Source organism: Schistocerca gregaria, chromosome 3, assembly GCF_023897955.1.
Source record: "Schistocerca gregaria isolate iqSchGreg1 chromosome 3, iqSchGreg1.2, whole genome shotgun sequence".
Taxonomy (NCBI): Eukaryota; Metazoa; Arthropoda; class Insecta; order Orthoptera; family Acrididae; genus Schistocerca; species Schistocerca gregaria.
Window position 1 is genome coordinate 546,931,615 of NC_064922.1, and position 24,981 is coordinate 546,956,595.

Sequence of the window (24,981 nt, forward strand, 5' to 3'; positions counted from 1 at the left end):
GTTTGCCATTAACGGCCGTGTAGAAAGTTGGAATTGGATTTTATAGCTGGTGACACTATCGTGGGACCGTCGTGCGCTATCGTTAAACATTTTCTGTTATTTTACCATGAATCTGCCTTCACTCAAAACGAGGTTCAATTATAATTGTTTTAATACGCCAATATTGAGAATTCAAATAACTTACGCTTTCAAAGGCCACTAAGCAATGACGGGAGACAATATTGCAAATTGGCCCGATTGAAATCGATAAATGCGATAGTAAAACGTATTGAAAGTGAACTAAAGTAGCCGTATCAGTTTCACATTTATTTTTAGTTACATTGCTTTTGAAGTGTGCCTACTTGACGTGATAATAATCGAAAGATGAATGCTTTACGTAAATTTTCTTTTTTCTTAGTCACAAACTTTAAATGTATGTATGAAAAATGAAGCATCGAATAAGGCTGAGATTTGAACCGAGATCTTCTGCTCAGTAGGCAACAGGAATACCAAGTGTCTCGAGCGGCTGGAAAAAAGCGCAGGTGGCGGCTGTATATAAGAAGAGTAGAAGGACGGATCCTCAAAATTACAGACCAATATCCTTAACATCGGTTTGTTGCAGGATTCTCGAACATATTCTGAGTTCGAGTATAATGAATTTCCTTGGGACAGAGAAGTTGCTGCCCATGCGTCAGCACGGCTTTAGAAAGCATCGCTCCTGCGAAACGCAGCTCGCCCTTTTGTCACATGATATCTTGCGAACCATGGATGAAGGGTCTCAGACGGATGCCATATTCCTTGACTTACGGAAAGCGTTTGACTCGGTGCCCCACTGCAGACTCCTAACTAAGGTACGAGCATATGGGATTGGTTCCCAAATATGTGAGTGGCCTGAAGATTTCTTAAGTAATAGAACCCAGTACGTTGTCCTCGGTAGTGAGTGTTCATCGGAGGTGAGGGTACCATCTGGAGTGCCCCAGAGAAGTGTGGTAGGTCCGCTGTTGTTTTATACCTTCATAAATGATCTTTTGGATAGGGTAGATAGCAATGTGTGGCTGTTTGCTGATGATACTGTGGTGTACGGAAATGTGTCGTCGTTGAGTGACAGTAGGAGGATACAAGATGACTTGGACAGGATTTGTGATTGGTGTAAACAATGGCAGCTAACTCTAAATATAGATAAATGTAAATTAATGCAGATGAATAGGAAAAAGAATCCCGTAATGTTTGCATACTCCATTAGTAGTGTAGCGCTTGTCTCAGTCACGTCGTTTGAATATTTGGGCGTAACACTGCAGAGTGATATGAAGTGGGACAAGGATGTAATGGCAGTTGTGGGGAAGGCGGATAGTCGTCTTCGGTTCATTGGTAGAATTTTGGGAAGATGTGGTTCATCTGTAAAGGAGACCGCTTATAAAACACTAATACGACCTATTCTTGAGTACTCCTCGAGTGTTTGCGATCCCTATCAGGGAGGACATAGAAGCAATTCAGAGGCGGGCTGCTAGGTTTGTTACTGGTAGGTTGGATCATCACGCGAGTGTTACGGAAATGCTTCAGGAACTCGGGTGAGAGTCTCTGGAGGAAAGGAGGCGTTCTTTTCGTGAATGGCTACTGAGGAAATTTAGGGAACTAGCATTTGAGGCTGACTGCAGTACAATTTTACTGCCGCCAATTTATATTTCGCGGAAAGACCACAAAGATAAGATAAGAGAGATAAGGGCTCGTACAGAGGCATACAGGTAGTCACTTTTCCGTCGTTCTGTTTGGGAGTGAAACAGGGAGATAAGATGCTAGTTGTGGTACGAGGTACCCTCCGCCACGCACCGTATGGTGGATTGCGGTGTATGTATGTAGATGTAGGTGTAGAAGGCTTGAATAGGAATGTAGATTGGGAAGACGGGCGTGCTAGGATACTCTGTGCAGTAGCGCAAAACCACTATGTCAGGGTGGTCTAGTTCGAATTCTGCCCTTCACACAAATTTTCACTCAACGCTTCACTCTGAATACATACACAACAGATATCTGCGACTTGAAGAGATCGCTGGAACCTATGCTTGGTTTTAGGCAGGATCCGCCATTTCGTTCGATGCTGTAGTGCTATTCCACTACAGTTGGACAGTCTAAGCAACGCTGTACGAGTTCAAGGGTAATACGAAGTGGGCTAAGGCGTGAATGGGAGTTATGAGTCAGAAGGGAGGCGTGTTAGGATGGTCCTTGCTGCTGTGCAGAGACAGTGTGCCAGGGTGGCGAAGTGGTTAGCGCTTCTACCTAGAGATTGGGAGGTCCGGATCCGAATCCCGCCCTTGGCATAAATTTTCATTCTACGCTTCAGTCTGCTGCGTACATATCTGAGACATGAAAAAGTATATGGAACCATGTAGTTTCATTTGAACAAACATTAAAGAGCAGTTTTAAGATCAGTATTAAATTTAGGCGAGAGATACGGTGTGATATATCTGTGCCGCTTTGAAGCTTGGTGCAGTATTCAATACAGGTTGCTTGTTCTGCCATAACAATGTGTAACTCACTTCTCGAGGTCCCACCGTGTTACAGGTTGCCCGTTTTAGGCACCTCTCCCTGCATCGCTCGGAGGTGTCCACTAGACGTATGCGTTGCCACATAGCAGAGATGATTTGTCCCATCAGAGGTGTTGACAGCCCGCGGTCCAGCACCTGTGATTGGCCGGCCACTTCCACTTCCGGCGGCTGCGGCCCGCGATCCTCGCCGGCGGCACAGCACACAGGACACGGCGCGCTGCTGCCGGGCTCCCGCCCCCTCCGTTTCGCAAGGCGTCGCTTTCCCGCGGGACGCCAGTCGCTGCCCGCCGGCCGCCTATTTAACGCCAGCCGCCGGCCGGCCGCCGCAGTTCACAGCCCGCGCCCTCACACGCCGACCCACGACCGCCCCCGGGATGCTGCGCCACGCCACCTCCACGGCTGCCGCCGTGGCGCTAATGTTCTTCTGGATCTTCGCAGTTTCCGACGGTAAGCGAGTGCCTCACTTACTGCCGTACCGCTAGCACACCTGCTACTTCTTGACTCTCACGGAGATATAGCTTTTCCGATTACCTCTAGTACGGGCTTCAGTGGGAGTTCTCTTATTTGCCGTACTCTTTCCAGACCATGATAAACTTTTTCGTTGGTTGGTTTATTTCGGGGAGGCGACCAAACAGCGAGGTCATTGGTCCCATCGGATTAGGGAAGGTTGGGAAAGGAAGTCGCCCGTGCCCTTTCAAAGGTACCATCCCGGCATTTGCCTGAAGCCATTTAGGGAAATCACGGATAACCCAAATCAGAATGGCCGAACGCGGGTTTAAGCCCTCCTCCTCCCCAATGCAAGTCCAGTGTGCTACCCGCTGCGCCACCACGCTTGGAATAAATTTCTTGAATGCAGTCGGTTCGCCACAATGACTCTTACTGTTAGTTCAAAATGGTTCAAATGGATCTGAGCTCTGAGGTCATCAGTCCCCTAGAACTTAGAACTACTTAAACCTAACTAACCTAACGACATCACACACATCCATGCCCGAGGCAGAATTCGATCCTGCGACCGTAACGGTCTCGCGGCTTCAGACTGTAGCGCCTAGAACCGCTCGGCCACATCGGCCGGCTCTTACTGTTAGTGCTGAACCATCCTATTTCGACGGCGAGCTGAAAAGTAATGCCTCCGAATTTTTATTCTTTATGTCTACATATTTATCACCCTAGCGACAAACACATTCCTGCCTACGAGAGACCAGTTTGTTCATACAGTCACTGTAGAATGTTTAACATTATTGACGGAGACACAGCCTGACCTCAGCTTGCATCGCATCCTCACTATCCAAGTGAAGCCCTCTAAGGTGTTCTTCAGTTTTGGAAACAGATGAATATCAGACGGGTCTAACTCGGGGATTGTATGGAGGATGATAAATTACAGTTAAACACAAGGAGTCGGATTGTTGCAAATGTCACAACGTTCGTGTGTTGTCTGGCATTGTTGTGTTGAAGGAGAGGTTCCTTCATGTGTGGACGAACTCTTCACATCCGAAACTCGATTATAGTACGTTGTTTATCACACACTAGTTAAGTCACACATCGATATTTTACACGGTGCAGTTAGAAGTCTTCTAACCCCAGAGCGCTGTAAATATGTAGACATCAACGCTAAGGACGTAGAATGTTAATAACGTTTGTTTTATTTAAAAAACCTGAAGAGTTCTGACATAAAAGTTCCGAGGCACTACTTTTCAGCACGTCCTCCTATTTTATGTTGTTAACTAGTACGTTGTTTCGGCTGTATAACCATTCTGAACTATCTGCATGACGTATGAAGGATAGCAAAATAAAAAAAAAATTATAAAAATTTTAAATACTTTCTATAAAACATTTTCTATATATTATCTCAATCGCATTTAACATTAAATTTTTCTACAAATTAATGACCATTTTCCGTAGCTTAACAACTATCTTCAGATCAGACGTAGTATTATAAATGCAACTAGCAGTGTAAAACACCGTTGTGTCGTAAAAACTTTTATATTCAGCCACGCTATCAGTGACAGCAATAGAAATATAGAGCCTGTGCATCGTTCTAAAAACCTTTTATACAGTGAAGCGTCTATGCAATTATTTCTTTGAATTAAAGTGCGGCTTACACAGCAAATCTCTATTTGTAGCTACTGATTGTAGCGTAAATAATTACATAAGCGTTTCGATATGCACATTTTTGTTTCAGCTGCTGTCACAGATAGCGTGGCTGTAGTAATAGATTTTATCGCTGTAGTAATAGATTTTATCTGGCGGTTTTAAAATGGGATTGTCCTGGGTGTTGCAACAGTGTTGTACATTGCTACTGCATTTATAACACTACGTGTGACCTGAAGTTTTAGCTACTATACCTAAATTGATAATCAGTTTGTAAAAATGTTTAATGTTAAATACGATTGAGACAACCTATAGCACGAAAACTGCGAAAACATTCCCATGCAAAAAATTTTTGTTGAGGAAAGCGGAATGACGACTGAGGCAGCTGGTTCCCATCTTTTCACTTAGTCTTTTAAAGAGTTACATATTCTCTCTTTTTTTAGCTCCAACATGAGCAGTTTTCCACTGCTTCCCTTCTTTTTCCTGTTACAACAGGGTGTGCTGCTTGTATGAAACGAATTCTATGGGTCAATATATAGTTTTCACGTTTTATTTACGTACTTCGACCTATTTATATACTTTGCCACATATAAACTACAAATATGAGGTCTACACAAAATCGTTTCCTTTTCATTTTATTTCTGCGTTCTTTCCTCATAGTTTACACTTCACTGAAAACTCCCAGCTTAAGATTTGTGTCCTACAAGACTAAAAGTTTTACTAGAAATATTTCACTGAATTTGCAGTATTTCCAGTTTTGTATTAGCTTTTTCAGTCGTTTTACTTCTTTTTCAGGCATCTTAAGACCTCTTTTAGTCCATTTTTTGTCATTGCATTATTAGGCGTATTTCCGTAGGCATACAGTGCCCATTAAAAGAGACGGCGCGTTACGAAGTTTTATTGGTGAAAAAATGGTGACTAAGGACATAGTTTGGTGATCTCAGTACCCTTGCGATGACCCTAGAACCCCTGTCATATGTTCACTACGTCAGCTAAAACTACATTTGTTTCTCGGACCGAGTACCATGTGCAAATTTTACGTGCAGAAGTACGGTTACTTTGAACTTCTGGATCTCGATAACGGATAGTGATAAAAAAATTTCAAAGTCCTCCAAGAATATGGTTTTAAGTAGATATGGTAAAAATTTCGACAATTTGCCGTGAATAGAAATTATAGAAGTTGCTGTCCTCACTACTGGTAATTTTCGTACCCAAAACTCATGGTTTTTCAGATTTTCTAAAATGGGAAAATGGCTAGTCTAGTTAAAGTCTAAAGAACGTACAGTTACAGCTTGAGCCATTTGCTCAGTTTAGTTATTTAATTATTTGTTTATTAGATAACTGCGGCCCACGGTATGAAAACGTCTGCTTTCTTCGTAAGTACGGTAACTTTGAGCCTCTGGATCTCTGTAACGGATAACGATATCGAAAACAATTTAGAAGTTCATCAGGAACATCAGCTTACGAACAAATGGTAAATATTTCGACAATATCCTACGAATAACAATTATACAAATGGCCATTACCACAATTGGGCCAGCCGGAGTGGCCGAGCGTTTCTAGGCGCTACAGTCTGGACCCGCGCGACCGCTACGGTCGCAGGTTCGAATCCTGCCTCGGGCGTGGATGTGTGTGATGTCCTTAGGTTAGCTAGGTTTAAGTAGTTCTAAGTTCTGGGGGACTAATGACCTCAGAAGTTGTTCCATAGTGCTCAGAGCCATTTGAACCCACAATTGGTGCTTTTCGTACCCAAACAACATGGTTTTTCGGGGTTTTCTCAGGAACCGCCCATGAGAAAATTGTGCTGTTAATAGCCACCGAAGGTCCACCCTAGGCCACACCCACTGCAAAAGAACAACCGATTTGCTCAATTTTCATGTGATGGAGGAGGTGTTCTGTTTAAATTTTGATCTCGTGCAGTAGGATAACTACAATATGCCAATTCTTCCGATATTTATAGAAGTGGTCGCTAGGCCAAGGGCTGTTTAAACACTTGACCACTGTGATCAATAGGACCAGAGATATGACACCCTGAAAAATCACGTTATCTCACGCGGCATTTTGGGATATACAAGTACCGTGCACTGTCGTGCTCAGACCGATACAGCGTGAGCTGGAGCGTACGTAGTGTGCCAAAACATTCTTTTCTCTTCCTCAATTACTTTAGTAAAAAGGCTTGATAATCTCTGACTCTCACGAGGCGTTCGTCACAATCTATCTTGACTATGATTCTGCTATGGTTGAAGCTATACTTTTTCATACAAAGATTTCAAAATTGGGGCGCCACGAGTGAATTACGTTGGCTACAAGAACGTATAGTACCAACTTATTCCCAGTCTCTGACCAGCCACTTTCCATCCAGCACCAACATTCTTTGATGACATTCTAATTATAGGCTCATCTCTTCTAGTTAACGAACCTTTTTCTATTCCTTTTGTTTTACCAATACTGAGAAACGTTTGCCTTCCACTCCACTGACAACGACGAAGCAGCCTAGAGAGATTCAGCCTTCCAGAGCTTGATGAGGACCAGAGAAATATTACACGCTCCAATCACATCAAAGCGACCACCGCCTATGTTCGACGTCAACGGGCAATAACCACTAACAGATGGCAGGTGGCAGCACAAGCAGTGGCAGATATAAGAAGCATGCCGGGGGTGGCAGAAAACAGTGCAGTCGTTGTCATAACGCGGAAACGGGCGGATTTATCTGACATCCAAAATGGAATGATCCACGGCTTTCCAAGGGTGGAAGCGTTTCCCAAACGGCTAACTCTCTAAACAATTCGCGTGCCGCTATGGTTAAAGCATGCATGGCAAAATGGCGGAATCGAAAATCGGCGCCGAGGCAAGAGTGATGCACTAATGGCCATAAATGACAGTGGTGAACGACAGCTATGGAGTTGTGTACCGGCGAATTGACGTGCAAATGTTGAGCAACTTACCGCCCAGATGAACTAAGGACTACCAAAAGTGTCTTCTTAACGACCGTTCATGAACGTTACTGCGTACGGGCTTCGCAGCGGGCGCCTGGTTCATGCACCCGCGCTCACAGCTGTCCAGCCGGCTGGTGCGGCCGTGCGGTTCTAGGCGCTTCAGTCTGGAACTGCGTGACCGCTACGGTCGCAGGTTCGAATCCTGCCTCGGGAATGGATGTGTGTGATGCCCTTAGGTTAGTTAGCTTTAAGTAGTTCTAGGGGACTGATGACCACAGATGTTAAGTCCCATAATACTCAGAGCCATTTGAACCATTTGAACAGCTGTTCATCGGCGGCGAAGGCTGGAATCTGCACACCAATACTGCAACTAGTCGTCCACTGAGTCGTGACAGTTGGCTTTCTCAGGTGAAGCACGTTTTATGCCCCATCACACATTTGCCCGTTGGCGCGCACGGCGTGAAGCAAACCACCCTGCAACAATCGTCGAAAGGGTCCATGTGGGAAGGTGCGCTGTATGGTCTGTGGAATGTTTCCGTGACATTCTCTGGGTGATCTCGTCCTTCTGGAAGGGACAATGGATCAACATAAGTATGCATCTATACTTGTGGACCACATGCAACTCCACATGCAGTTTGTTTTTTCTCAGCACGTTGGCATCTACCATTAGGACAGTCCAACAGGTCACACAGCTCGCAGTGCACATCCGTGGCTCGAAGAGATTCAGGATCAGTTAACAGTACTCCCTGGTCACCAAACTCCACAGTTTAAATCCAGTCGAGAATTTGTTGCTCCGCTTCGATCGGGCTGTTCGTTCCAAGGATCCTCAACGGAAAAACTTAGTGAAGATGGTCACAGCACTGGAGACGGCATGTCTCCGCATCCCTGTCGGTACCTTCCAGAAGCTCACTGATTCTCTATCTGCACGGGTCTCAGCGGTCCGCCCTTCAAAAGGTTATTATTGAGGAAATTTAGAAATTTGTTGTAAGTTCCTATGGGACCAAACTGCTGAGGTCATCGGTCCCAAGATTATCGAGACTTTTAGCAGATGGTCACATTAATGTGCCTGGACAGGTTGCAACCGACGGCTGGATCAGATCGCTACCCAATCTGCTGAGTAGTTCCGCCCCATTGCAAATTTAATGAAGCAAGGAAAACCCCACTCTCTAAAATTAATCTTTTTTTAAACGTTTGACAATATGGTAGTGGGACATCAGTTAGTTACCCCGATAGCTTCGTACAAGAGGAATCTCTCAAATGCTCCTCATTATCTTCAAGACATGCGTTCCTAATGAATGTTCAAAAAAATGTTCAAATGTGTGTGAAGTTGTATGGCACTTAACTGCTAAGGTCATCAGTCCCTAAGCCTACACACTACTTAACCTAAATTATCCTAAGAACAAACACGCACACTCATGCCCGAGGGAGGACTCGAACCTCCTAATGAATGTTACGTATACAATGCGTATCTGTAACCAGCCCTGAAGACAGTGGAGCAGACGGAACTTGATTTGTAGGAACTATTATTTGTGATTACTATCACTAGGAACTATTATTTGTGATTACTTGACATAGGACGAATATTTTAAACGGGAGAAAACGCTTCAGAGCTTATTAGGTGTTCTGATGTTCCTACAAATACATGGGGAAAGGCCCGACGCTGTAGGTTACCAGGTCGAGAGGGAATCCACGGATATATGCAAACTGATAGAGCAAGCATGGATAAATTTATTCCCCTTTCCATTCCATTTCTACGCCATTCAGGAGACCTGTTATGTGAAATTGAGAGAATATATGGACGGATAGGGCCAAAAAACGCCATTTGTCAAAAACACGGTGCTTATTATCGCTCTTCTCTCAAGAGTCTCGATAGACAGAGGTCTTAGAATGGAGCAGTGCACACTCAATTTTCTATTCTCTGCCAGCCGGATTGCATCGTTTGTGATGCTACAGTTCCGACATGCGGCAGTTTAAGGGTATGCGTTGTAGATCTTGTAGAAGTGTGTCCATAGGACGAATGTTACAAGTTTTATCTAAATTTATGTATAGTTTCTGGTATCCTTCCAAATCTATTTGAAAGCAAGTTTTGGTCTCTTTTCCATTATTCGCTTTCCCTCATAATTGTCATTATCTGACGCATTAACTTAGATTTGTTCCCTGTGTGGTCATTTGGTGGTATTTTTGCGGCATGACTGACCTTCTGCTTGTGTGTGATTGTTTGTATATCTGAAAGAGAGATATTAGCAAGGTGACGGAGCAAGCGTGAGTCATGGGAAAAGTCGTGGAACACGTTTTATTTTAACTTTTAGCGTTTTTATTGATTCAGTTGAGAAACTTCATTCTTAATCTACGCCATTAGCTCACAGGCGCTAATGGCTTCTTAGTTGAATGTCCAAACACAAAACCACTACCACCATTTCAAATGTGCCAAAAATGCGGTATCGATAGAAACTGAGTCTTTAATGTACTGAGGCAAGTGCAAGGAAGTAAAGTCGTTATCAGCTTGGATGTTGCTTTTAATATCGCTGTCTTTTACTGCTCGTAGTCGGTGCCTGTGTCACACTTGCGAACAAATTTGATCAGACAGCCGTGGGATATTAGCGTTGAGTACTAAGCACAGAACGACTAGCCAGTCCTTCACACATACCTGTAGACAGAGGTTGAAGTCGTGTTAAGTACCAATAAAAATATAGGAAAATCTGAAGATTTAGATGAGTAACCTAGAAATATTACGCCAGAGAAAAAACTTACAGAAATGTGTCTTTCTTTAATTACTCACTTGTTTGCATTATTGTAACTATTTATGAAAGATACATCCCATGCGGCAATTCAGACCATGGGGTAGTGACTGCAAACAGAGAAACTACTTCGAATCTTCTGCCATAAATGTCGCTCTCGATACCTGTAATGCCTAACAACGTTTCGCCAAGTTTACCTAACTCGAATCGCTGTCACTTCCCAAATAGCTCTACGTATTCAGCTATATTCATTAAAAAAATATTAAACAAAAACTACTACTACTCAAAATTAGGCTTTTTTGAATTAATACAGATCATAAATAAACTAATCATACACTAAACTCATTCCGACTTGAATCGCATTCACCCGTTTTAACCTGTGTTAAAAGATAATATCATAAATCGAGAAACTAACGAAGGATAATTAGGAAGAAAAGAGTTTTATGTTACAACTTCTTGATAGGACGCGTCGTGATGCATAAAGTAGTATCCAATTTGGTAATGGAAAGAAATACGGTGAGAAAAATTGTAGAGAGATCAAGGCCTGATTACAGTAAACAGAGTCAAGGGGACACAGGTTGCGTTAGTAATGAAATGAAGAATGAAGTGCTGCATCAAATCAGTCCTTTCAGTCTTCGAGTTGAAGATCATAGTGACAACACAGTGGCACAACTTCGGTAATCAGATTCGGTGTACTTTATTTTTCTCCAGTTTCTCCTGTTATTTCAGTTTATCATTACTTGCACCATCGTAATTACTCGCACTGTACCAGGTCTTTTTTTAAGGAAGTAATCATCTGCCAACCTTTTTCGTTCTTCTACATCTCGGTAAGTCAAAGCCTTCTCGTGGAACCGTAAGGAACATAGTTCCAGCACCTCAAAGTTAACCTCTTTACACATCTGGTTTCATTTTTTTTTTCAAACAACACGGTAGCAAGCTGTATTTCTTATTGTCTTATCTTAATGCAATTCTTAATGTTCTTGTCAATTAAATGCAAATCATAGTTCAGCGCGCTTAGTAAGTTTATTGCTTTTGATTTGGAATGAATATTCTCTGCGGAGTAACATAAATCAAATATTTAGAGATGCACTGAGGCATTTTTTTCATTACTTTAGAGGTGCTTACAGACTTCCTAAAACTATGAGATACAAACGCCGGAAGCTTTATATGACGGATTTCTCCCAGAAAGCGCCTTGTTTGCACAACGTGTCGAACAGAACACGACTGTGAATTGAGATACGATCTGGAGGCATCGCGTGGAAGCAGCGTTCGTGTCGCCAGGAAACCCCAAAGTTCTTAATGAGTTTATGTGCGTGTGGGTCCTTGAGAGACGGCGGCGCTGTAACGACTGGCCGATACCATCCTCCGCGCGGCCGCCTTCCGGTTCCAGAGCGTGAGCTGTTGGCAGCTACATTCCTCAACCTCAGCGCTCCTGATGCATGCAGAACCTCTGGTCTGACAATGGTCTGGTTTTATCCTTTCTTGATGGCGCTTTCTTGTATAACATATCCAGACTGATTCCATTACGTGTATTATATTCACCCTTTTCTCTAGTATTTATCACGTTCGCCCTCTTTCCCTGGAAACCGACCCTGGATATTACCCGCCATGGTTTTTATATCTGATATTATTAATTAAAGTCTGACTAACGAATATTATGTATTATGGACTAGACACCGTTTCCAACTAATCTGACTTGAGTGAAATGAAATACGCGTGAAATTAAAAGAATGATGAAGATAAATTTAAATACTGACACATCCATCGTTGTATAAGCAACGATTGTGCATGAATTGGACAAGTAGCAGTCAGTCAATAAGACAAATATTAGCATAAAAGTCTGCCATAAACTCACGAACAGATTCGTCCGAAATGGAGGGATAATACGATGCAGACGTAAAATAACAGACCTTAGAATATTTTGTACAAGTTAACCGTAGCTCGTGGTTTTAAATACGTCATGGAGGATTTGCGTCCCTCCTACGGGGCAGTGATTCCAAGAGAATACCGATAGATGGCATGTACAAATTGTTGAATAATCTTGGATCGTTGAAGAGAAATTTCAAAAATTTCAAGATAAAGAAAGTGGTGTTTAGCTTTGTCACAACCAGAATAATTCACTACCGATTAATAGAGTGTTTCGGACAATATTCTAGTAGATTTCATCAAAATACTATTTCATTTTCGGGAAAACGGCTATATAATGCACAGCTGTCTGCGAAATTACGCACATGAAGGAATTTCTACAAAAGCTGAATACCGTCGGTTTTTAAAATTTTAGTTTCCATTGGAATTTCATTCGACAGTGCCGTCGCTTCTTCAAACAGTTTGCTGTTTTAGTCGTAAGACTATTATGTAAGAAGATACTTGAAAGATTATATACGAACAAAATTTCCAAACTGTTACTGCCAATTTGAAATCAAGAAACAGATCAGCGGCCAACCAAACAACGTTATACGGGGGATGGACGAAAATTTGGAAACACGAGAAACACATTACCATGGATTATTCGGTGTAAGAAAACCGTTGGAATTGAAAATAGCTTCCAGTCGTTTCGGACTAGGTAAATACAGGTCCTATAGTGATTCCAAAGGATCTCGTACCATTATTACTGTAAAATAGAGGCGAGTTTAGGTAACGATGGTGGAGGTGAATAGCGATCACGTACATTTCTTTCCATAGTAGACCACAAATACTCAATAATATTGAGATGGAATGACTTTGATGGCAAGGGGAGATGCGACAGTTCATCGTTATGCTCACGAAACTCGTCCTAGGTCATACGAGCTGTGTGCGTAACGCGTCTGTGGTCTTGGAACACAGCGTCACCAATGGGGGACAAATGTTGTACCACGTGGTGGACCTGACCAGCTAAAATAGTCACCTAATCCTTGGCAGTAATTGCGACCTTCCAGAGTATACATGGGACCCACAGAATATCACCAAATGGCTGTCCCAGTCATCACAAAACCGCCGACAAGTTTCACTCTTGGCAACAAGCAGTCTGTATCGTAGGCTTTGGACATCACAAACCAGATATAAACTCTGCCAGAAGTTAGAAAATGTATGAAATATCTCTCGTCCGACCAAATGCCTTTTTCCCACTGCTCTGTAGCCCAGGTCTTGTCTCTTCGACACCACGTTTTCCTATTGCAGGCATTGGCATCAAAGATGAGTGGTTTTGGAATTCCAGCGCGCTCTACAGTTCCTTGCTTATGGAGCTCCCTTCGTGTTGTTTTGGTGTTGGTTCGAGAGTGCGACAGTCAGTTCTGCAGTGACTTCTGCAGCTGTCGTCTTCTTATTTTTCATCACAATTCTGTTCAATGACTTCCGTCAAAATCACTCAACACACACTTTCGTCCACGTTATGACTTAGCGAGGAAAGCTTTGCCACTTTCCTTGTATGTGGAATAAATCTTCGATAAGTTGCCTCTTGAAACGCCAGACATTTCGTCTATCTTGGTTACGGAAGCACCCAACATGCGAGTACCAACAATTTTCACGCGTTCGAATTCACTTAGCTCTGACATAATGCACTCACAACTACACCACGCAGTTCTGACCACCACTGACACTTTCAACGTATTGAGGAAACACGTTCGTGGTCAAATAAAACAGTGCAACCTGCAGACTTGCCTAGCGTCAACATTTATGTTCAAGCATTCATTTCTTACGGTGTTTTCATCTGTTTCTCCAATCTCTGTAGGTGGTGGTGACGATACATTTTTTGTAACCCCGCCAAAGCTTTAAGAAATGGCTCTGAGCACTATGGGACTTAACATGTGTGGTCATCAGTTGCCTAGAACTTAGAACTACTTAAACACAACTAACACACACATCCATGCCCGAGGCATGATTCGAACCTGCGACCGTAGCGGTCACGCGGTTCCAGACTGAAGCGCCTAGAACCGCACGGCCACACCGGCCGGCGCCAAAGCTTTAAACAATTGTGTGAATCATAAAATTCTACTAACGAAACTAAACCAATATAGCACTGAAGGCATTCAGTTTGCATGGAAGGAGTCGTATCAGTAGAAAACAGTGAACCAAATTAATAAATGATAACACAGGAATAAGGCTAAATTCTGCGTGTGGTAACATTAAATCTGGAGGTCCACAGGGCTCGCTGCTGTAGATACGCCTCTTCTTTAGCCACAGAAATAATTTACCAAAGACTTTGCAAGTTTCAAAAACTGTATTATTTACTAATAACACCAATATACTGATCAAATGCCCAAATACTACACCAAATGCGACCAGTTTTACAACTTCGTCATTCGAAATAATTCAGCACTTCGCCATACAAAAACTCACGTTATTCAATTCCAAACAAAACAATATGACCTACAGGTAACAGAAGTAGGTGTCTAGGTGGATAATAAGCTTAGGTGGAACCAGGCATATGAATAATTTAATCTAAAAGCCCAGTCCTACCTACTATTTGTTCACAACGCTCTGAATTGGAGCCCTCTAGCTCTGCATCGGCAGAAATCATAGAAGTCGGTCGACTTTGTCCCACTGATGTTTTGTGTCAAGCCGCTGCCAACTATGGCGATCGTACAATAAAGTATCCCAGTGTACCGTATCCGTTAGGAAATTAGGAAATGAATGTCATGACGTCCGGCACATGTGTAGTGGCAGCACTGCATGACGGTAGCGTGGCTTGTCCCCTCCCCCCCCCCCCTCTCCCGCACTGCCCCTTCCTCTTCGTCTGCCAGGTGGGCGGAGGTTGCATCGTCCGATCCCTACACCCTCCCCGTCCTAAGAATCCATTCAGGGCGCTATCAACATACTCAGTTTTTCACTTGGCAATATTTCTCATTGTGTCGACTTGCAGATGGAATCGCTAACATACTTGGCATACTTTTATTCAAAACTGCCCTATGACTTCTGGGGCACTTTAGCTAAGGTCAAAAAATTATTTATGTTATAGATCTGTGCTTAGACGTACATCCCAATACATATACTCCATAACGCTACTTACTCTTACCCTGATGGTCCCACAAATAGTTTTTGTTCTCGTGAAGTAACCTCCTAGTCAACGTTCTGTCCCTGGCATCGCCTTCCCTTGCTTCATGTATGTGAAGAAACTTGACCACTAGTCTCCCCATCTTATTTTTGTTCTTCCTATAGGTTTCGTTCTTTCCGCCTTGACCCCTCCTCACTTCCATATACGTGACTGGCCCATCTTAGGCTCCTCGTCTTGGCTTCAGCAACAAGATTTGGTTCATTATATGTTTCCTTGAGCTCCCTGTACCTCTTTCTTCTTCGCCATTCTCCTCTCTTAAAAATAGGTCCAAATATCTTCCACAGGATTTTATTTTCAAAACCTGTATCTTTCTCACTGTATACTTACCTATTCTCCATAATTACGCCCCATATAGCAATACTGATGTGATTATAGCTTCGCATGTACTTGCTTTGGCTCCTCTTGAAAAGAATTTGAATGACAGAAATTTGTTGAATGAATATGACGCTCTGGATGTCGCTTTGATATTCGTTTCTATTTCTTGTTTGCCATAATTTCTGTTATTACTGCTCTCAGATATTTAAACTCTTCTGCTTCTCGAAACACATCAATCTGCATGGATTCCAGTGTTTTGTCTTGTACCTTATTTCTAAGCACATGAATTTTTTGTCGTCATTTATCTCTAATCCAACTTCCTCCGCTTTCTTGCAAGTATTTTCAGGCCATCTAGATTTTCAGCAGTTAATGTTACATCATCTGCAAAGGCCGGTACAATCGTTTATATTCCGATGTTAATTCCTTCTTCTACTTCGCTTGCTGCTCCAGTGCTTCTTTTATTATTATGTTGAACAAGAGTTGTGATAATCCGTCCTCTTGCGTGATTCACATTTTTATGTCAAAAGTCACGGAATATTCTCCATCAATTTCTCTATCCCTTTCGAGGCTTCCAGGGTAATATTCCTTGTTATTCCAAACTTCAAAACCATTAGGTTTGCACTGCCATCGTCGCTCTTAAAATCATGACACAATATCTCCATGAATTTCTTGTATTCCCAATATTTTGACATGGCTTCTTTCAGTGCCAATATATCATAAGTGGTGGTTCAATTCTTTATAAATCACGCTTGTCCTCATGCTATTTGTAGTCACAAAATAAGACTGAATTTGGGATTTACTCTGCAGTTCAGAACAATAACAGAAGCAAAAATAAATTTTATATATCTCTAGTAGATTTCACAACAGAGTATTTTATTCAGGTGGAAAAGGCGGAAACAGATCGCCAGAATAGTTAAGAGCACACAAAAATTTCGTATAATATTTTTTAAAAATATTTTTCCCGCTGAACATACTGTCTTCAAACGTAATAAAGTATCCGTAGTTGTTAAGCAGACACTGTCCCGAGACTGATTTAACCCCTTGTGTATAAGCCAACAAAGCATAGTAATTGCGATATCAGCTTTAAATGACAACTGCAATGAACAGATGTGCATTCGACAAGTTAGTTGAGAGCAGCAAGTATTACGTATAGACGTGCGGCCGTAGTGTGTCAGCGTTGTTATGTCACAAATCACAATGGAGCACAGAACTGAACATCTCTAAATCAAATGTCCAAGAGGTTCTTCGGAATACTATGAAGAAGAGAACAGCGTGTGTAAAGTTTGTACCGCACACCTGGATCGTGACCGAAAACAACGCATGGACGTCTGTCGCGACTTGATTGAGATGCAAGACGCGGACAATTCCTTTCTGCAAAACGTCATTACGGTTGGCGAGATTTTGTGTTATCAATATGAGCCTGACACAAAACGACAAAGTGTAGAATTTCACATGTGTGTGAGTTAAACAACATTCCGAAAGAGAATTTTCCTGAAAGTTTCACCTAGTTGTATGAACGTTCTGAGCGTTGGATTCAACTGAAGGTGGGAGGGAGAGGGGGAGGAGGGAGAGACTACCTGAAGCATTAAAACACCATCTTAACATTCCTCTATTTTCTTATTAATCCCGTCTTTAAATTTCTTGAATTGACGGGGTATGCATCAGACCTTATACGGGAGGTCCAAGGAATATTTTCCATCCTGTAACGAAATACAGGTTTGCTCGTTTGCCGAAAATCATTTTACACTAAAGCTCCACGCTCTGGTCTCATTCTCCTTTCTTCCCCCTGTCTCACTCCCTCGTGTGTGTGTGTGTGTGTGTGTGTGTGTGTGTGTGTGTGTGTGTGAATTTATGAGTATGTTTGGCATAAAAATACCACTGAGTCGGTATTTTACATGGAGACACCTTAATCCTTTCCGTTTTTGTCATAACTATTGAATCTGTGTCAACGTCCTTGCCGCAGTGCTAAAACCGATTCCAATCAAATTATCGAAGTTGAGCGCTGTCGGACTTGGCAGCACTTGGATGGCTAATCGTCCGGGTCTGCCGAGCGCTGTTGTAATAGGGATGCATTTAGCCCTTGTGAGGCCAATAGAGGAGTTACCTGATTGAGAAGCAGCAGCTCCGGTCACGAAGACCGACAACGGTCGGGAGAGCAGTGCGCTGACCTCACGCCCCTTCGCATCCGCATCCAGTGGCGCTTCACGGCAGAGCTTGACATTGCGACCAGTCAGTACCGTTGGGCCTTCCGAGGCCTGTTCGGACAAAGTTTGAGTTGCGCACGTTCTGCTATACGTGTAATTGATTCTTATGCTGATAGCCTAAAACACAGCGAACACCTGCTGAGGAGAGTGTTGTGACACAATACAGCAGTGATTCTGTGTGACATGGATTCGAAAAGTTCTTGGAGGGTTTCAGCAAATTTGTGGCTCGAGAAGTCTATGCACAGGTCATGCCGTTACCACTGATAGCGTTCCAGCGACTCCCACGCGGCTGATGATTTCCTTTGAGTTAACATAAGGCGAGTTCGGTGGCTAAAACATCAACGTGAGTCCACTATAACGCTCCTCAGACCACTGCAACACGATTCTGGCCTTGTGGCATGGCAGTTGCCCCGCTCGAAGATGTCGTTACCGTCGGGGAAGACATCAAGCATGAAGCGATGGAGCGAGTTCGCAATAATGTTCATGTAGTCCGCAGTTATCACTACGCCTTCGATAACTACCCTTCCTCCCAAGGAGGTCCAGGTCAGTGTCTACCACAGCATAACACGCTTCCACCGGTTTCCGTCCATAGTGCGGCACATATTCCCAGCAGCAATCGCCTGTACGACTGCGTATACAGTACGGCCATCAACCTAGTATAACTAGCAACGTGATTGGTCGAATCAGGCGACACGTTTCCATTCATCCACGGTTAAGTCTCAATGATCCTGTGCCCACTCCAGTCGTAATCGACGATGTCTTTGGGTCAGTACGGGAACACGTAGGGGTCGTCATGTTCAACAATATGCGTTAAAACGTGTGAAACACTTTTACCTGTGCTCTGTCGTCAGATCTATCGCAGATCGCTGCCTATCCTGTTTTAAAGAGTGAGTAGGTCTCCGAACTCCACATTCTGTTGATGAAACGTGGACTTTAAGCATCTAGTTGCTGGTTTCATCATCCTTCGTCGATTTTACGTAGATGCTCACGACAGTATCGTGCGACAGCTGTTCAACTTCGCAGTCTTCAAGATGTTCGTTTTGAGGCGACGTGCCATAGCAAAGTGCACGTTGTCGAAGTCAACCATATCAGAGGATTTTCCATTTGTGGCGAGTATCGGCGATAGAATGATTCCGCATTCGACTCTAGTGAGCTTATATAAACCTACATACTTTAGTATGTCATTTGGTCGCAACACCACTACGTGGCGTTCGATCTTGCGCTGGGCAGGTGTCATAATATTCTGACTCACCAGTGTAAAACATATCTAATTAAATTCTGTCCAAATAATCGAACACAAAACATCACTTTCTTATTTTCAGTCCTGCAAACTTTTATGAATCACAGCATGCATTAATTAACGCCATAATGAATAAAATACAGGCTTAATTATATGGCAGTAAGCAAAACACGGGTCCGCCCTCCGGAGATGGTCATTTGGTGACACATTTTGCTAATGTTTACCATCAAAAACAGTCTTGATCACAAATTATTTATTCCGATGACCGGTTCGACCACTACCGTGGTCATCTTCAGACCAATGAGCAAGAACCTCCTTCTGCCTCCTACTAGAAGAAGGAGGTTCTTGCTCATTGGTCTGAAGATGACCACTGTAGTCGTCGAACAGGTCACCGGAATAAATAATTTGTGATCAAGACTGTTTTTGATAGTAAATATTAGTAATAACATTGATCACTGTTGCTCCCACAATGTACTCAAAAGTAACATTTTATTAAATTAATGACTGCTAGCAGCCAGGCTACAAGCTGGTGTGACGTTCGCAACTGTTATTTCGTTCGTGCTACATTCTACTATGTGTATGTGATGCGGTCACTCAAGCTACGTTCCATTTCACTCGTTACAATTTACTTTCCTGTCCGTCAGAACTGCAGACATTTATGAATCACAAGATGCATTGGCACCAGAATGTAGGCTATAAAATGCAGTTTTAATCACACGAGACTTAACGAAATTTGACATTAAGCCGATGTACCCCGTGTATGTAGAATAAGTGGTTAGTTTCCACTAGAGGAACTCTAAAAGAACATTTTTTTTTGTACAAAGGGCTTGGAGTCGATAAAGTAGTAGCAGTACCACTACTATCGCTTTACATATATGAACGGACATGCTAAAGCGGGAGTCGACCTTGCTACCCGCACCTCATAAATCAATAACACTAAAACTAGACCGCGGCGATCTGCAGGGTTATTGGTGGTTATGCCAGGAGGTGAAATTGTGAGGATGTAGTTTGAGGCTTCATTGGGATAAAAGTAGGGTAGGATGGACTGCAACGAAAGCCGGATTCGTCAGCATACTGGACTAGCCACACAAGGGGACGTCTTGTGACGTCAGCTGTGCGTAGGAGATAAAGCAATATCTTTTGTTCATTTATTTTTGGCTTTGAGCAACAAAAACCATACAGCCTACAGTAGTTATGAAAGTGCCATGTTAACATAATTGCAGTTTCAACACTTGAACAAAAAAATGAGATCGGTATACAAACTTAAGCTCGTAACATAAAGTAAAAACAATACAAGACGAAGACCGTACATTAAGCAGTAGTTACAACTGTGCCATGTTAACATCAGGGCAATTTTCACAAAAGTATCATAGTAAGAGTGCGAAGTACAAAGGCAAGTCCGTAATATATATTAAAGACATAAAATTACGACCCAGGGTTCGAACGCGACCGGTTCCCGTAGAGGAATGACATGCACAGCCGTTCGTAACTTAAAGCTGGAAACACAATGATTTACAAAGGTAAGTTCTTAATGCAATGTAGAACCACAAATAGACGTCCCAGGTTTCGATCGGGCTGATTCCGTGGGAGGACAAGATCCACACAACTTATAGGTCAAAGGCTCATGCCGGCGTCTTTTCAATAGTTCACGGGCAAATGACACTTATATGTATCGAACGGGTAAAGTAAAGCTGTTAGACTTGTAGATAGAGGGTAACACCTCGAAAACATTTTCTTGTATAAGACCACGCCAAGATGACGTGGTTCAAATCCGTCACCGTCGTTGTGTCCTGATCACAGTGTCCAGAAGCGATGGTTTCCCACCGGTGTAGATTGGCGGGGTAAAAACAGCGTCCCAGCCTCATGTGGATGAGAAAGGCCACACGACGTCTACTCTGCAGCACCGAGGTGATCCATTGTCGATGAGAGATGTTCGGTTGTACGGCTCCTAGGTGGACGTCCTTGTAGTGCCGTTCACAGTTCTAGTTGTGATAGCAGCTTTCTTCATCGTCGAGATGAAATCTATTTAAGGGATCGGTGTCGGGTGGAACGCTCCTTCCGTAATATTCCTCTCTTAGCGAGGCGACTAACAGTTGCGTTATGCAGAATGCTATGATGATCTTTTATCTAAGGCTAGGGTAAGTCCACGCGCAATGTTCGCGCGTCTGTTATGACCTCTAAGACACATTTGTTGGACTGTTTATCAAACGCCGTATGTTGTAGTTTCTGCAACACACTTTGGGAGATATTGAGGATGAATGCGATCCGCGTACCACTATGAATAGCTGTCTGATGGTCATACACTCCTGGAAATGGAATAAAGAACACATTGACACCGGTGTGTCAGACCCACCATACTTGCTCCGGACACTGCGAGAGGGCTGTACAAGCAATGATCACACGCACGGCACAGCGGACACACCAGGAACCGCGGTGTTGGCCGTCGAATGGCGCTAGCTGCGCAGCATTTGCCCACCGCCGCCGTCAGTGTCAGCCAGTTTGCCGTGGCATACGGAGCTCCATCGCAGTCTTTAACACTGGTAGCATGCCGCGACAGCGTGGACGTGAACCGTATGTGCAGTTGACGGACTTTGAGCGAGGGCGTATAGTGGGCATGCGGGAGGCCGGGTGGACGTACCGCCGAATTGCTCAACACGTGGGGCGTGAGGTCTCCACAGTACATCGATGTTGTCGCCAGTGATCGGCGGAAGGTGCACGTGCCCGTCGACCTGGGACCGGACCGCAGCGACGCACGGATGCACGCCAAGACCGTAGGGTCCTACGCAGTGCCGTAGGGGACCGCACCGCCACTTCCCAGCAAATTAGGGACACTGTTGCTCCTGGGGTATCGGCGAGGACCATTTGCAACCGTCTCCATGAAGCTGGGCTACGGTCCCGCACACCGTTAGGCCGTCTTCCGCTCACGCCCCAACATCGTGCAGCCCGCCTCCAGTGGTGTCGCGACAGGCGTGAATGGAGGGACGAATGGAGACGTGTCGTCTTCAGCGATGAGAGTCGCTTCTGCCTTGGTTCCAATGATGGTCGTATGCGTGTTTGGCGCCGTACAGGTGAGCGTCACAATCAGGACTGCATATGACCGAGGCACACAGGGCCAACACCCGGCATCATGGTGTGGGGAGCGATCTCCTACACTGGCCGTACACCTCTGGTGATCGTCGAGGGGACACTGAATAGTGCACGGTACATCCAAACAGTCATCGAACCCATCGTTCTACCATTCCTAGACCGGCAAGGGAACTTGCTGTTCCAACAGGACAATGCACGTCCGCATGTATCCCGTGCCACCCAACGTGCTCTAGAAGGTGTAAGTCAACTACCCTGGCCAGCAAGATCTCCGGATCTGTCCCCCATTGAGCAGGTTTGGGACTGGATGAAGCGTCGTCTCACGCGGTCTGCACGTCCAGCACGAACGCTGGTCCAACTGAGGCGCCAGGTGGAAATGGCATGGCAAGCCGTTCCACAGGACTACATCCAGCATCTCTACGATCGTCTCTATGGGAGAATAGCAGCCTGCATTGCTGCGAAAGGTGGATATACACTGTACTAGTTCCGACATTGTGCATGCTCTGTTGCCTGTGTCTATGTGCCTGTGGTTCTGTCAGTGTGATCATGTGATGTATCTGACCCCAGGAATGTGTCAATAAAGTTTCCCCGTCCTGGGACAATGAATTCACGGTGTTCTGATTTCAATTTCCAGGAGTGTATAAAAGAAACTGTGATCACGACTGAATACTGGAGCACCCTTGCAGATGGATGGATAAGTTGAAAGTACATGTTGGTGTGTTGTTGTTGTACACTGAAGAGCCAGAGAAATTGGTAACCTGTCTCATATCCGTGTAGGGCCCCCGCGAGCTGGCAGAAGTGCCGCAACACGACGTGACATGGACTAGACTAATGTCTGAAGTTGTGCTGGAGGGAATGATACTATGAATCCAGCAAGGCTGTCCATAAATCCGCAAGAGTACGAGGGGTTTGAGATCCCAACTGAACAGCACGTTGCAAGGCATCCTAGATATACTCAATAAGGTTTATACCTGGGGAGTTAGGTGGCCAGTGGAAGTGTTTAAACTCAGAAGTGTGTTCCTGGAGACACTATGTAGCAATTCTGGACGTATCGGATGTCGCGTTCTCCTGCTGGAATTGCCCAAGTACGTCGGAATGCACAATGGACATGAATGGATTCAAGTGATCACACAGGATGCTTAAGTACGTGTCACCTCTCAGAGTCGTATCAAGAAGTATCAGGAGTGCCATATCACTCCAACTGCACACGGTCCACACCATTACAGAGTCTCTACCAGCTTGAACCGTCTCCTACTGACATGCAAGGACTATGGATTCATGAGGTTGTCTCCATACCCATACACGTTCATCCGCTGGATATAATTTGAAGCGAGACTCGTCCGACCAGGCAACATGTTTCCAGTCCTCAACAGTCCAATGTCGATGTTGACGGGCCCAGACGAGGCGTAAAGATTTGTGTCGTGCAGTCATCAAGGGCACACGAGTGAGCCTTCGATCCGAAAGCCCAAATCGATGATGTTTGCTTGAATGGTTCACACGCTGACATTGATGGTCTAGCACTGACATCTGCAGAAATTTGCGGAAGGGTTTAACTTTTGTCACCTTGAACGATTATCTTCAGTCGTCGTTCGTCCCGTTCTTGCAGGATATTTTTCCGGCAGCAACAATGTCAGAGATTTGATGTTTTATCAGATTCCTGATATTGAAGGTACACTCATGAAATGATCGTACGGGAAAATCCCCACTGCGTCGCTATTTCGTAGATGTTGTGTCCCATCGCTCGTGCGCCGACTATAACACCACGTTTAAACCCAGTTAACTCTTGATAATTTGCCATTATAGCAGCAGAAACCAATGTAACAAGTGCGCCAGACATATTTGTCTTAAATAGGCGTTGTATTTGAATATGCATGCCTATACCAGTTTCTTTGGCGCTTCAGTGTATAAGATGGACGGTTAGTCAGAAAGGAAGCAATTAGGTGACTGGAAGCGAATGCCAATGGAGTTTCAACTAGTGATCAGAACGCCAACACGCTCATAGGCGTTTCCTAAGTGAACGAGTCCAGGGCCTACTACGTCTTATTGGCCGTCATCCCTAAAACATGGTGCTCACGCCAGATTTCGGAATGATGCTTGGTTTGAACACACCCCGATATCTAGAAACGGTTTGTAACGTACATAATGGAACAAATTTGTTTTGCCTTCATAATATCAGAACAGCTTTCATTTGATTAAGTAACGTGCCCCGCTACGCAGCCCACCTATTGGCGGTGTAGCAGACGAGGAAATCTGCAGCAGACGAAAGTGACCTGCCTTGCCCTTATTTCGGCAGCAAACCGCGCCCGCTTGCGTGTTTGTCTGAGAATCTGGTCCGCAGAGAAAGCTAACGTCCGGGCACCTGCTACACGTAAGGCACGCGGCGCTCCACTCTGCCGTAGCCACTGTCGTGATGTCATCGGCCGGAGGCTCTTCTTTGTTCACACTTTTCGTGTGGGCTAGAGCCTACATAAGCACCGGTTTCTCTCTGGCGGATGTTAAATCCGGAAGCAAAAAGTTAACTCCTCGAATCTCTAGTGATCTTTGTCTCAACTGGAGACACCGTTTTTGGATTGTGTCAGCCGAAGATACTCGTACTTGATTTCTTACCTAACAAGAAGATGGCGGCCACGATAGATCACAAGCACACAAAAGCAAATACTTCTCGATTCGAACAAGAGCGTATTACATCGGATGTTTCATGTTTTTGGATAAGTATAAGGTCAATTGTTTCAAAACTAGCGTAAGAAAAGATGACAGTTCTGCCACGTTATTGCATAAGTCTTGTGTGAAGCAGGCATGGAAAGACTGATAACATAACCGTTTCTGAT

The 24,981-nt window shown here is 44.1% G+C and overlaps 1 protein-coding gene across 1 annotated transcript in view; it reads left to right on the forward strand.

Moving 5' to 3' along the window:
• Positions 1-2,801: 2,801 nt before the first annotated feature.
• LOC126355835 (protein yellow-like) overlaps positions 2,802-24,981 on the forward strand; it is a 110,871-nt gene continuing 88,691 nt past the window's right edge. Inside the window, exon 1 of the mRNA XM_050006286.1 lies at positions 2,802-2,966. Within this exon, the coding sequence (XP_049862243.1) occupies positions 2,894-2,966 (73 nt within the window). The 5' untranslated portion in view covers positions 2,802-2,893. The remainder of the gene's footprint in view (positions 2,967-24,981) is intronic.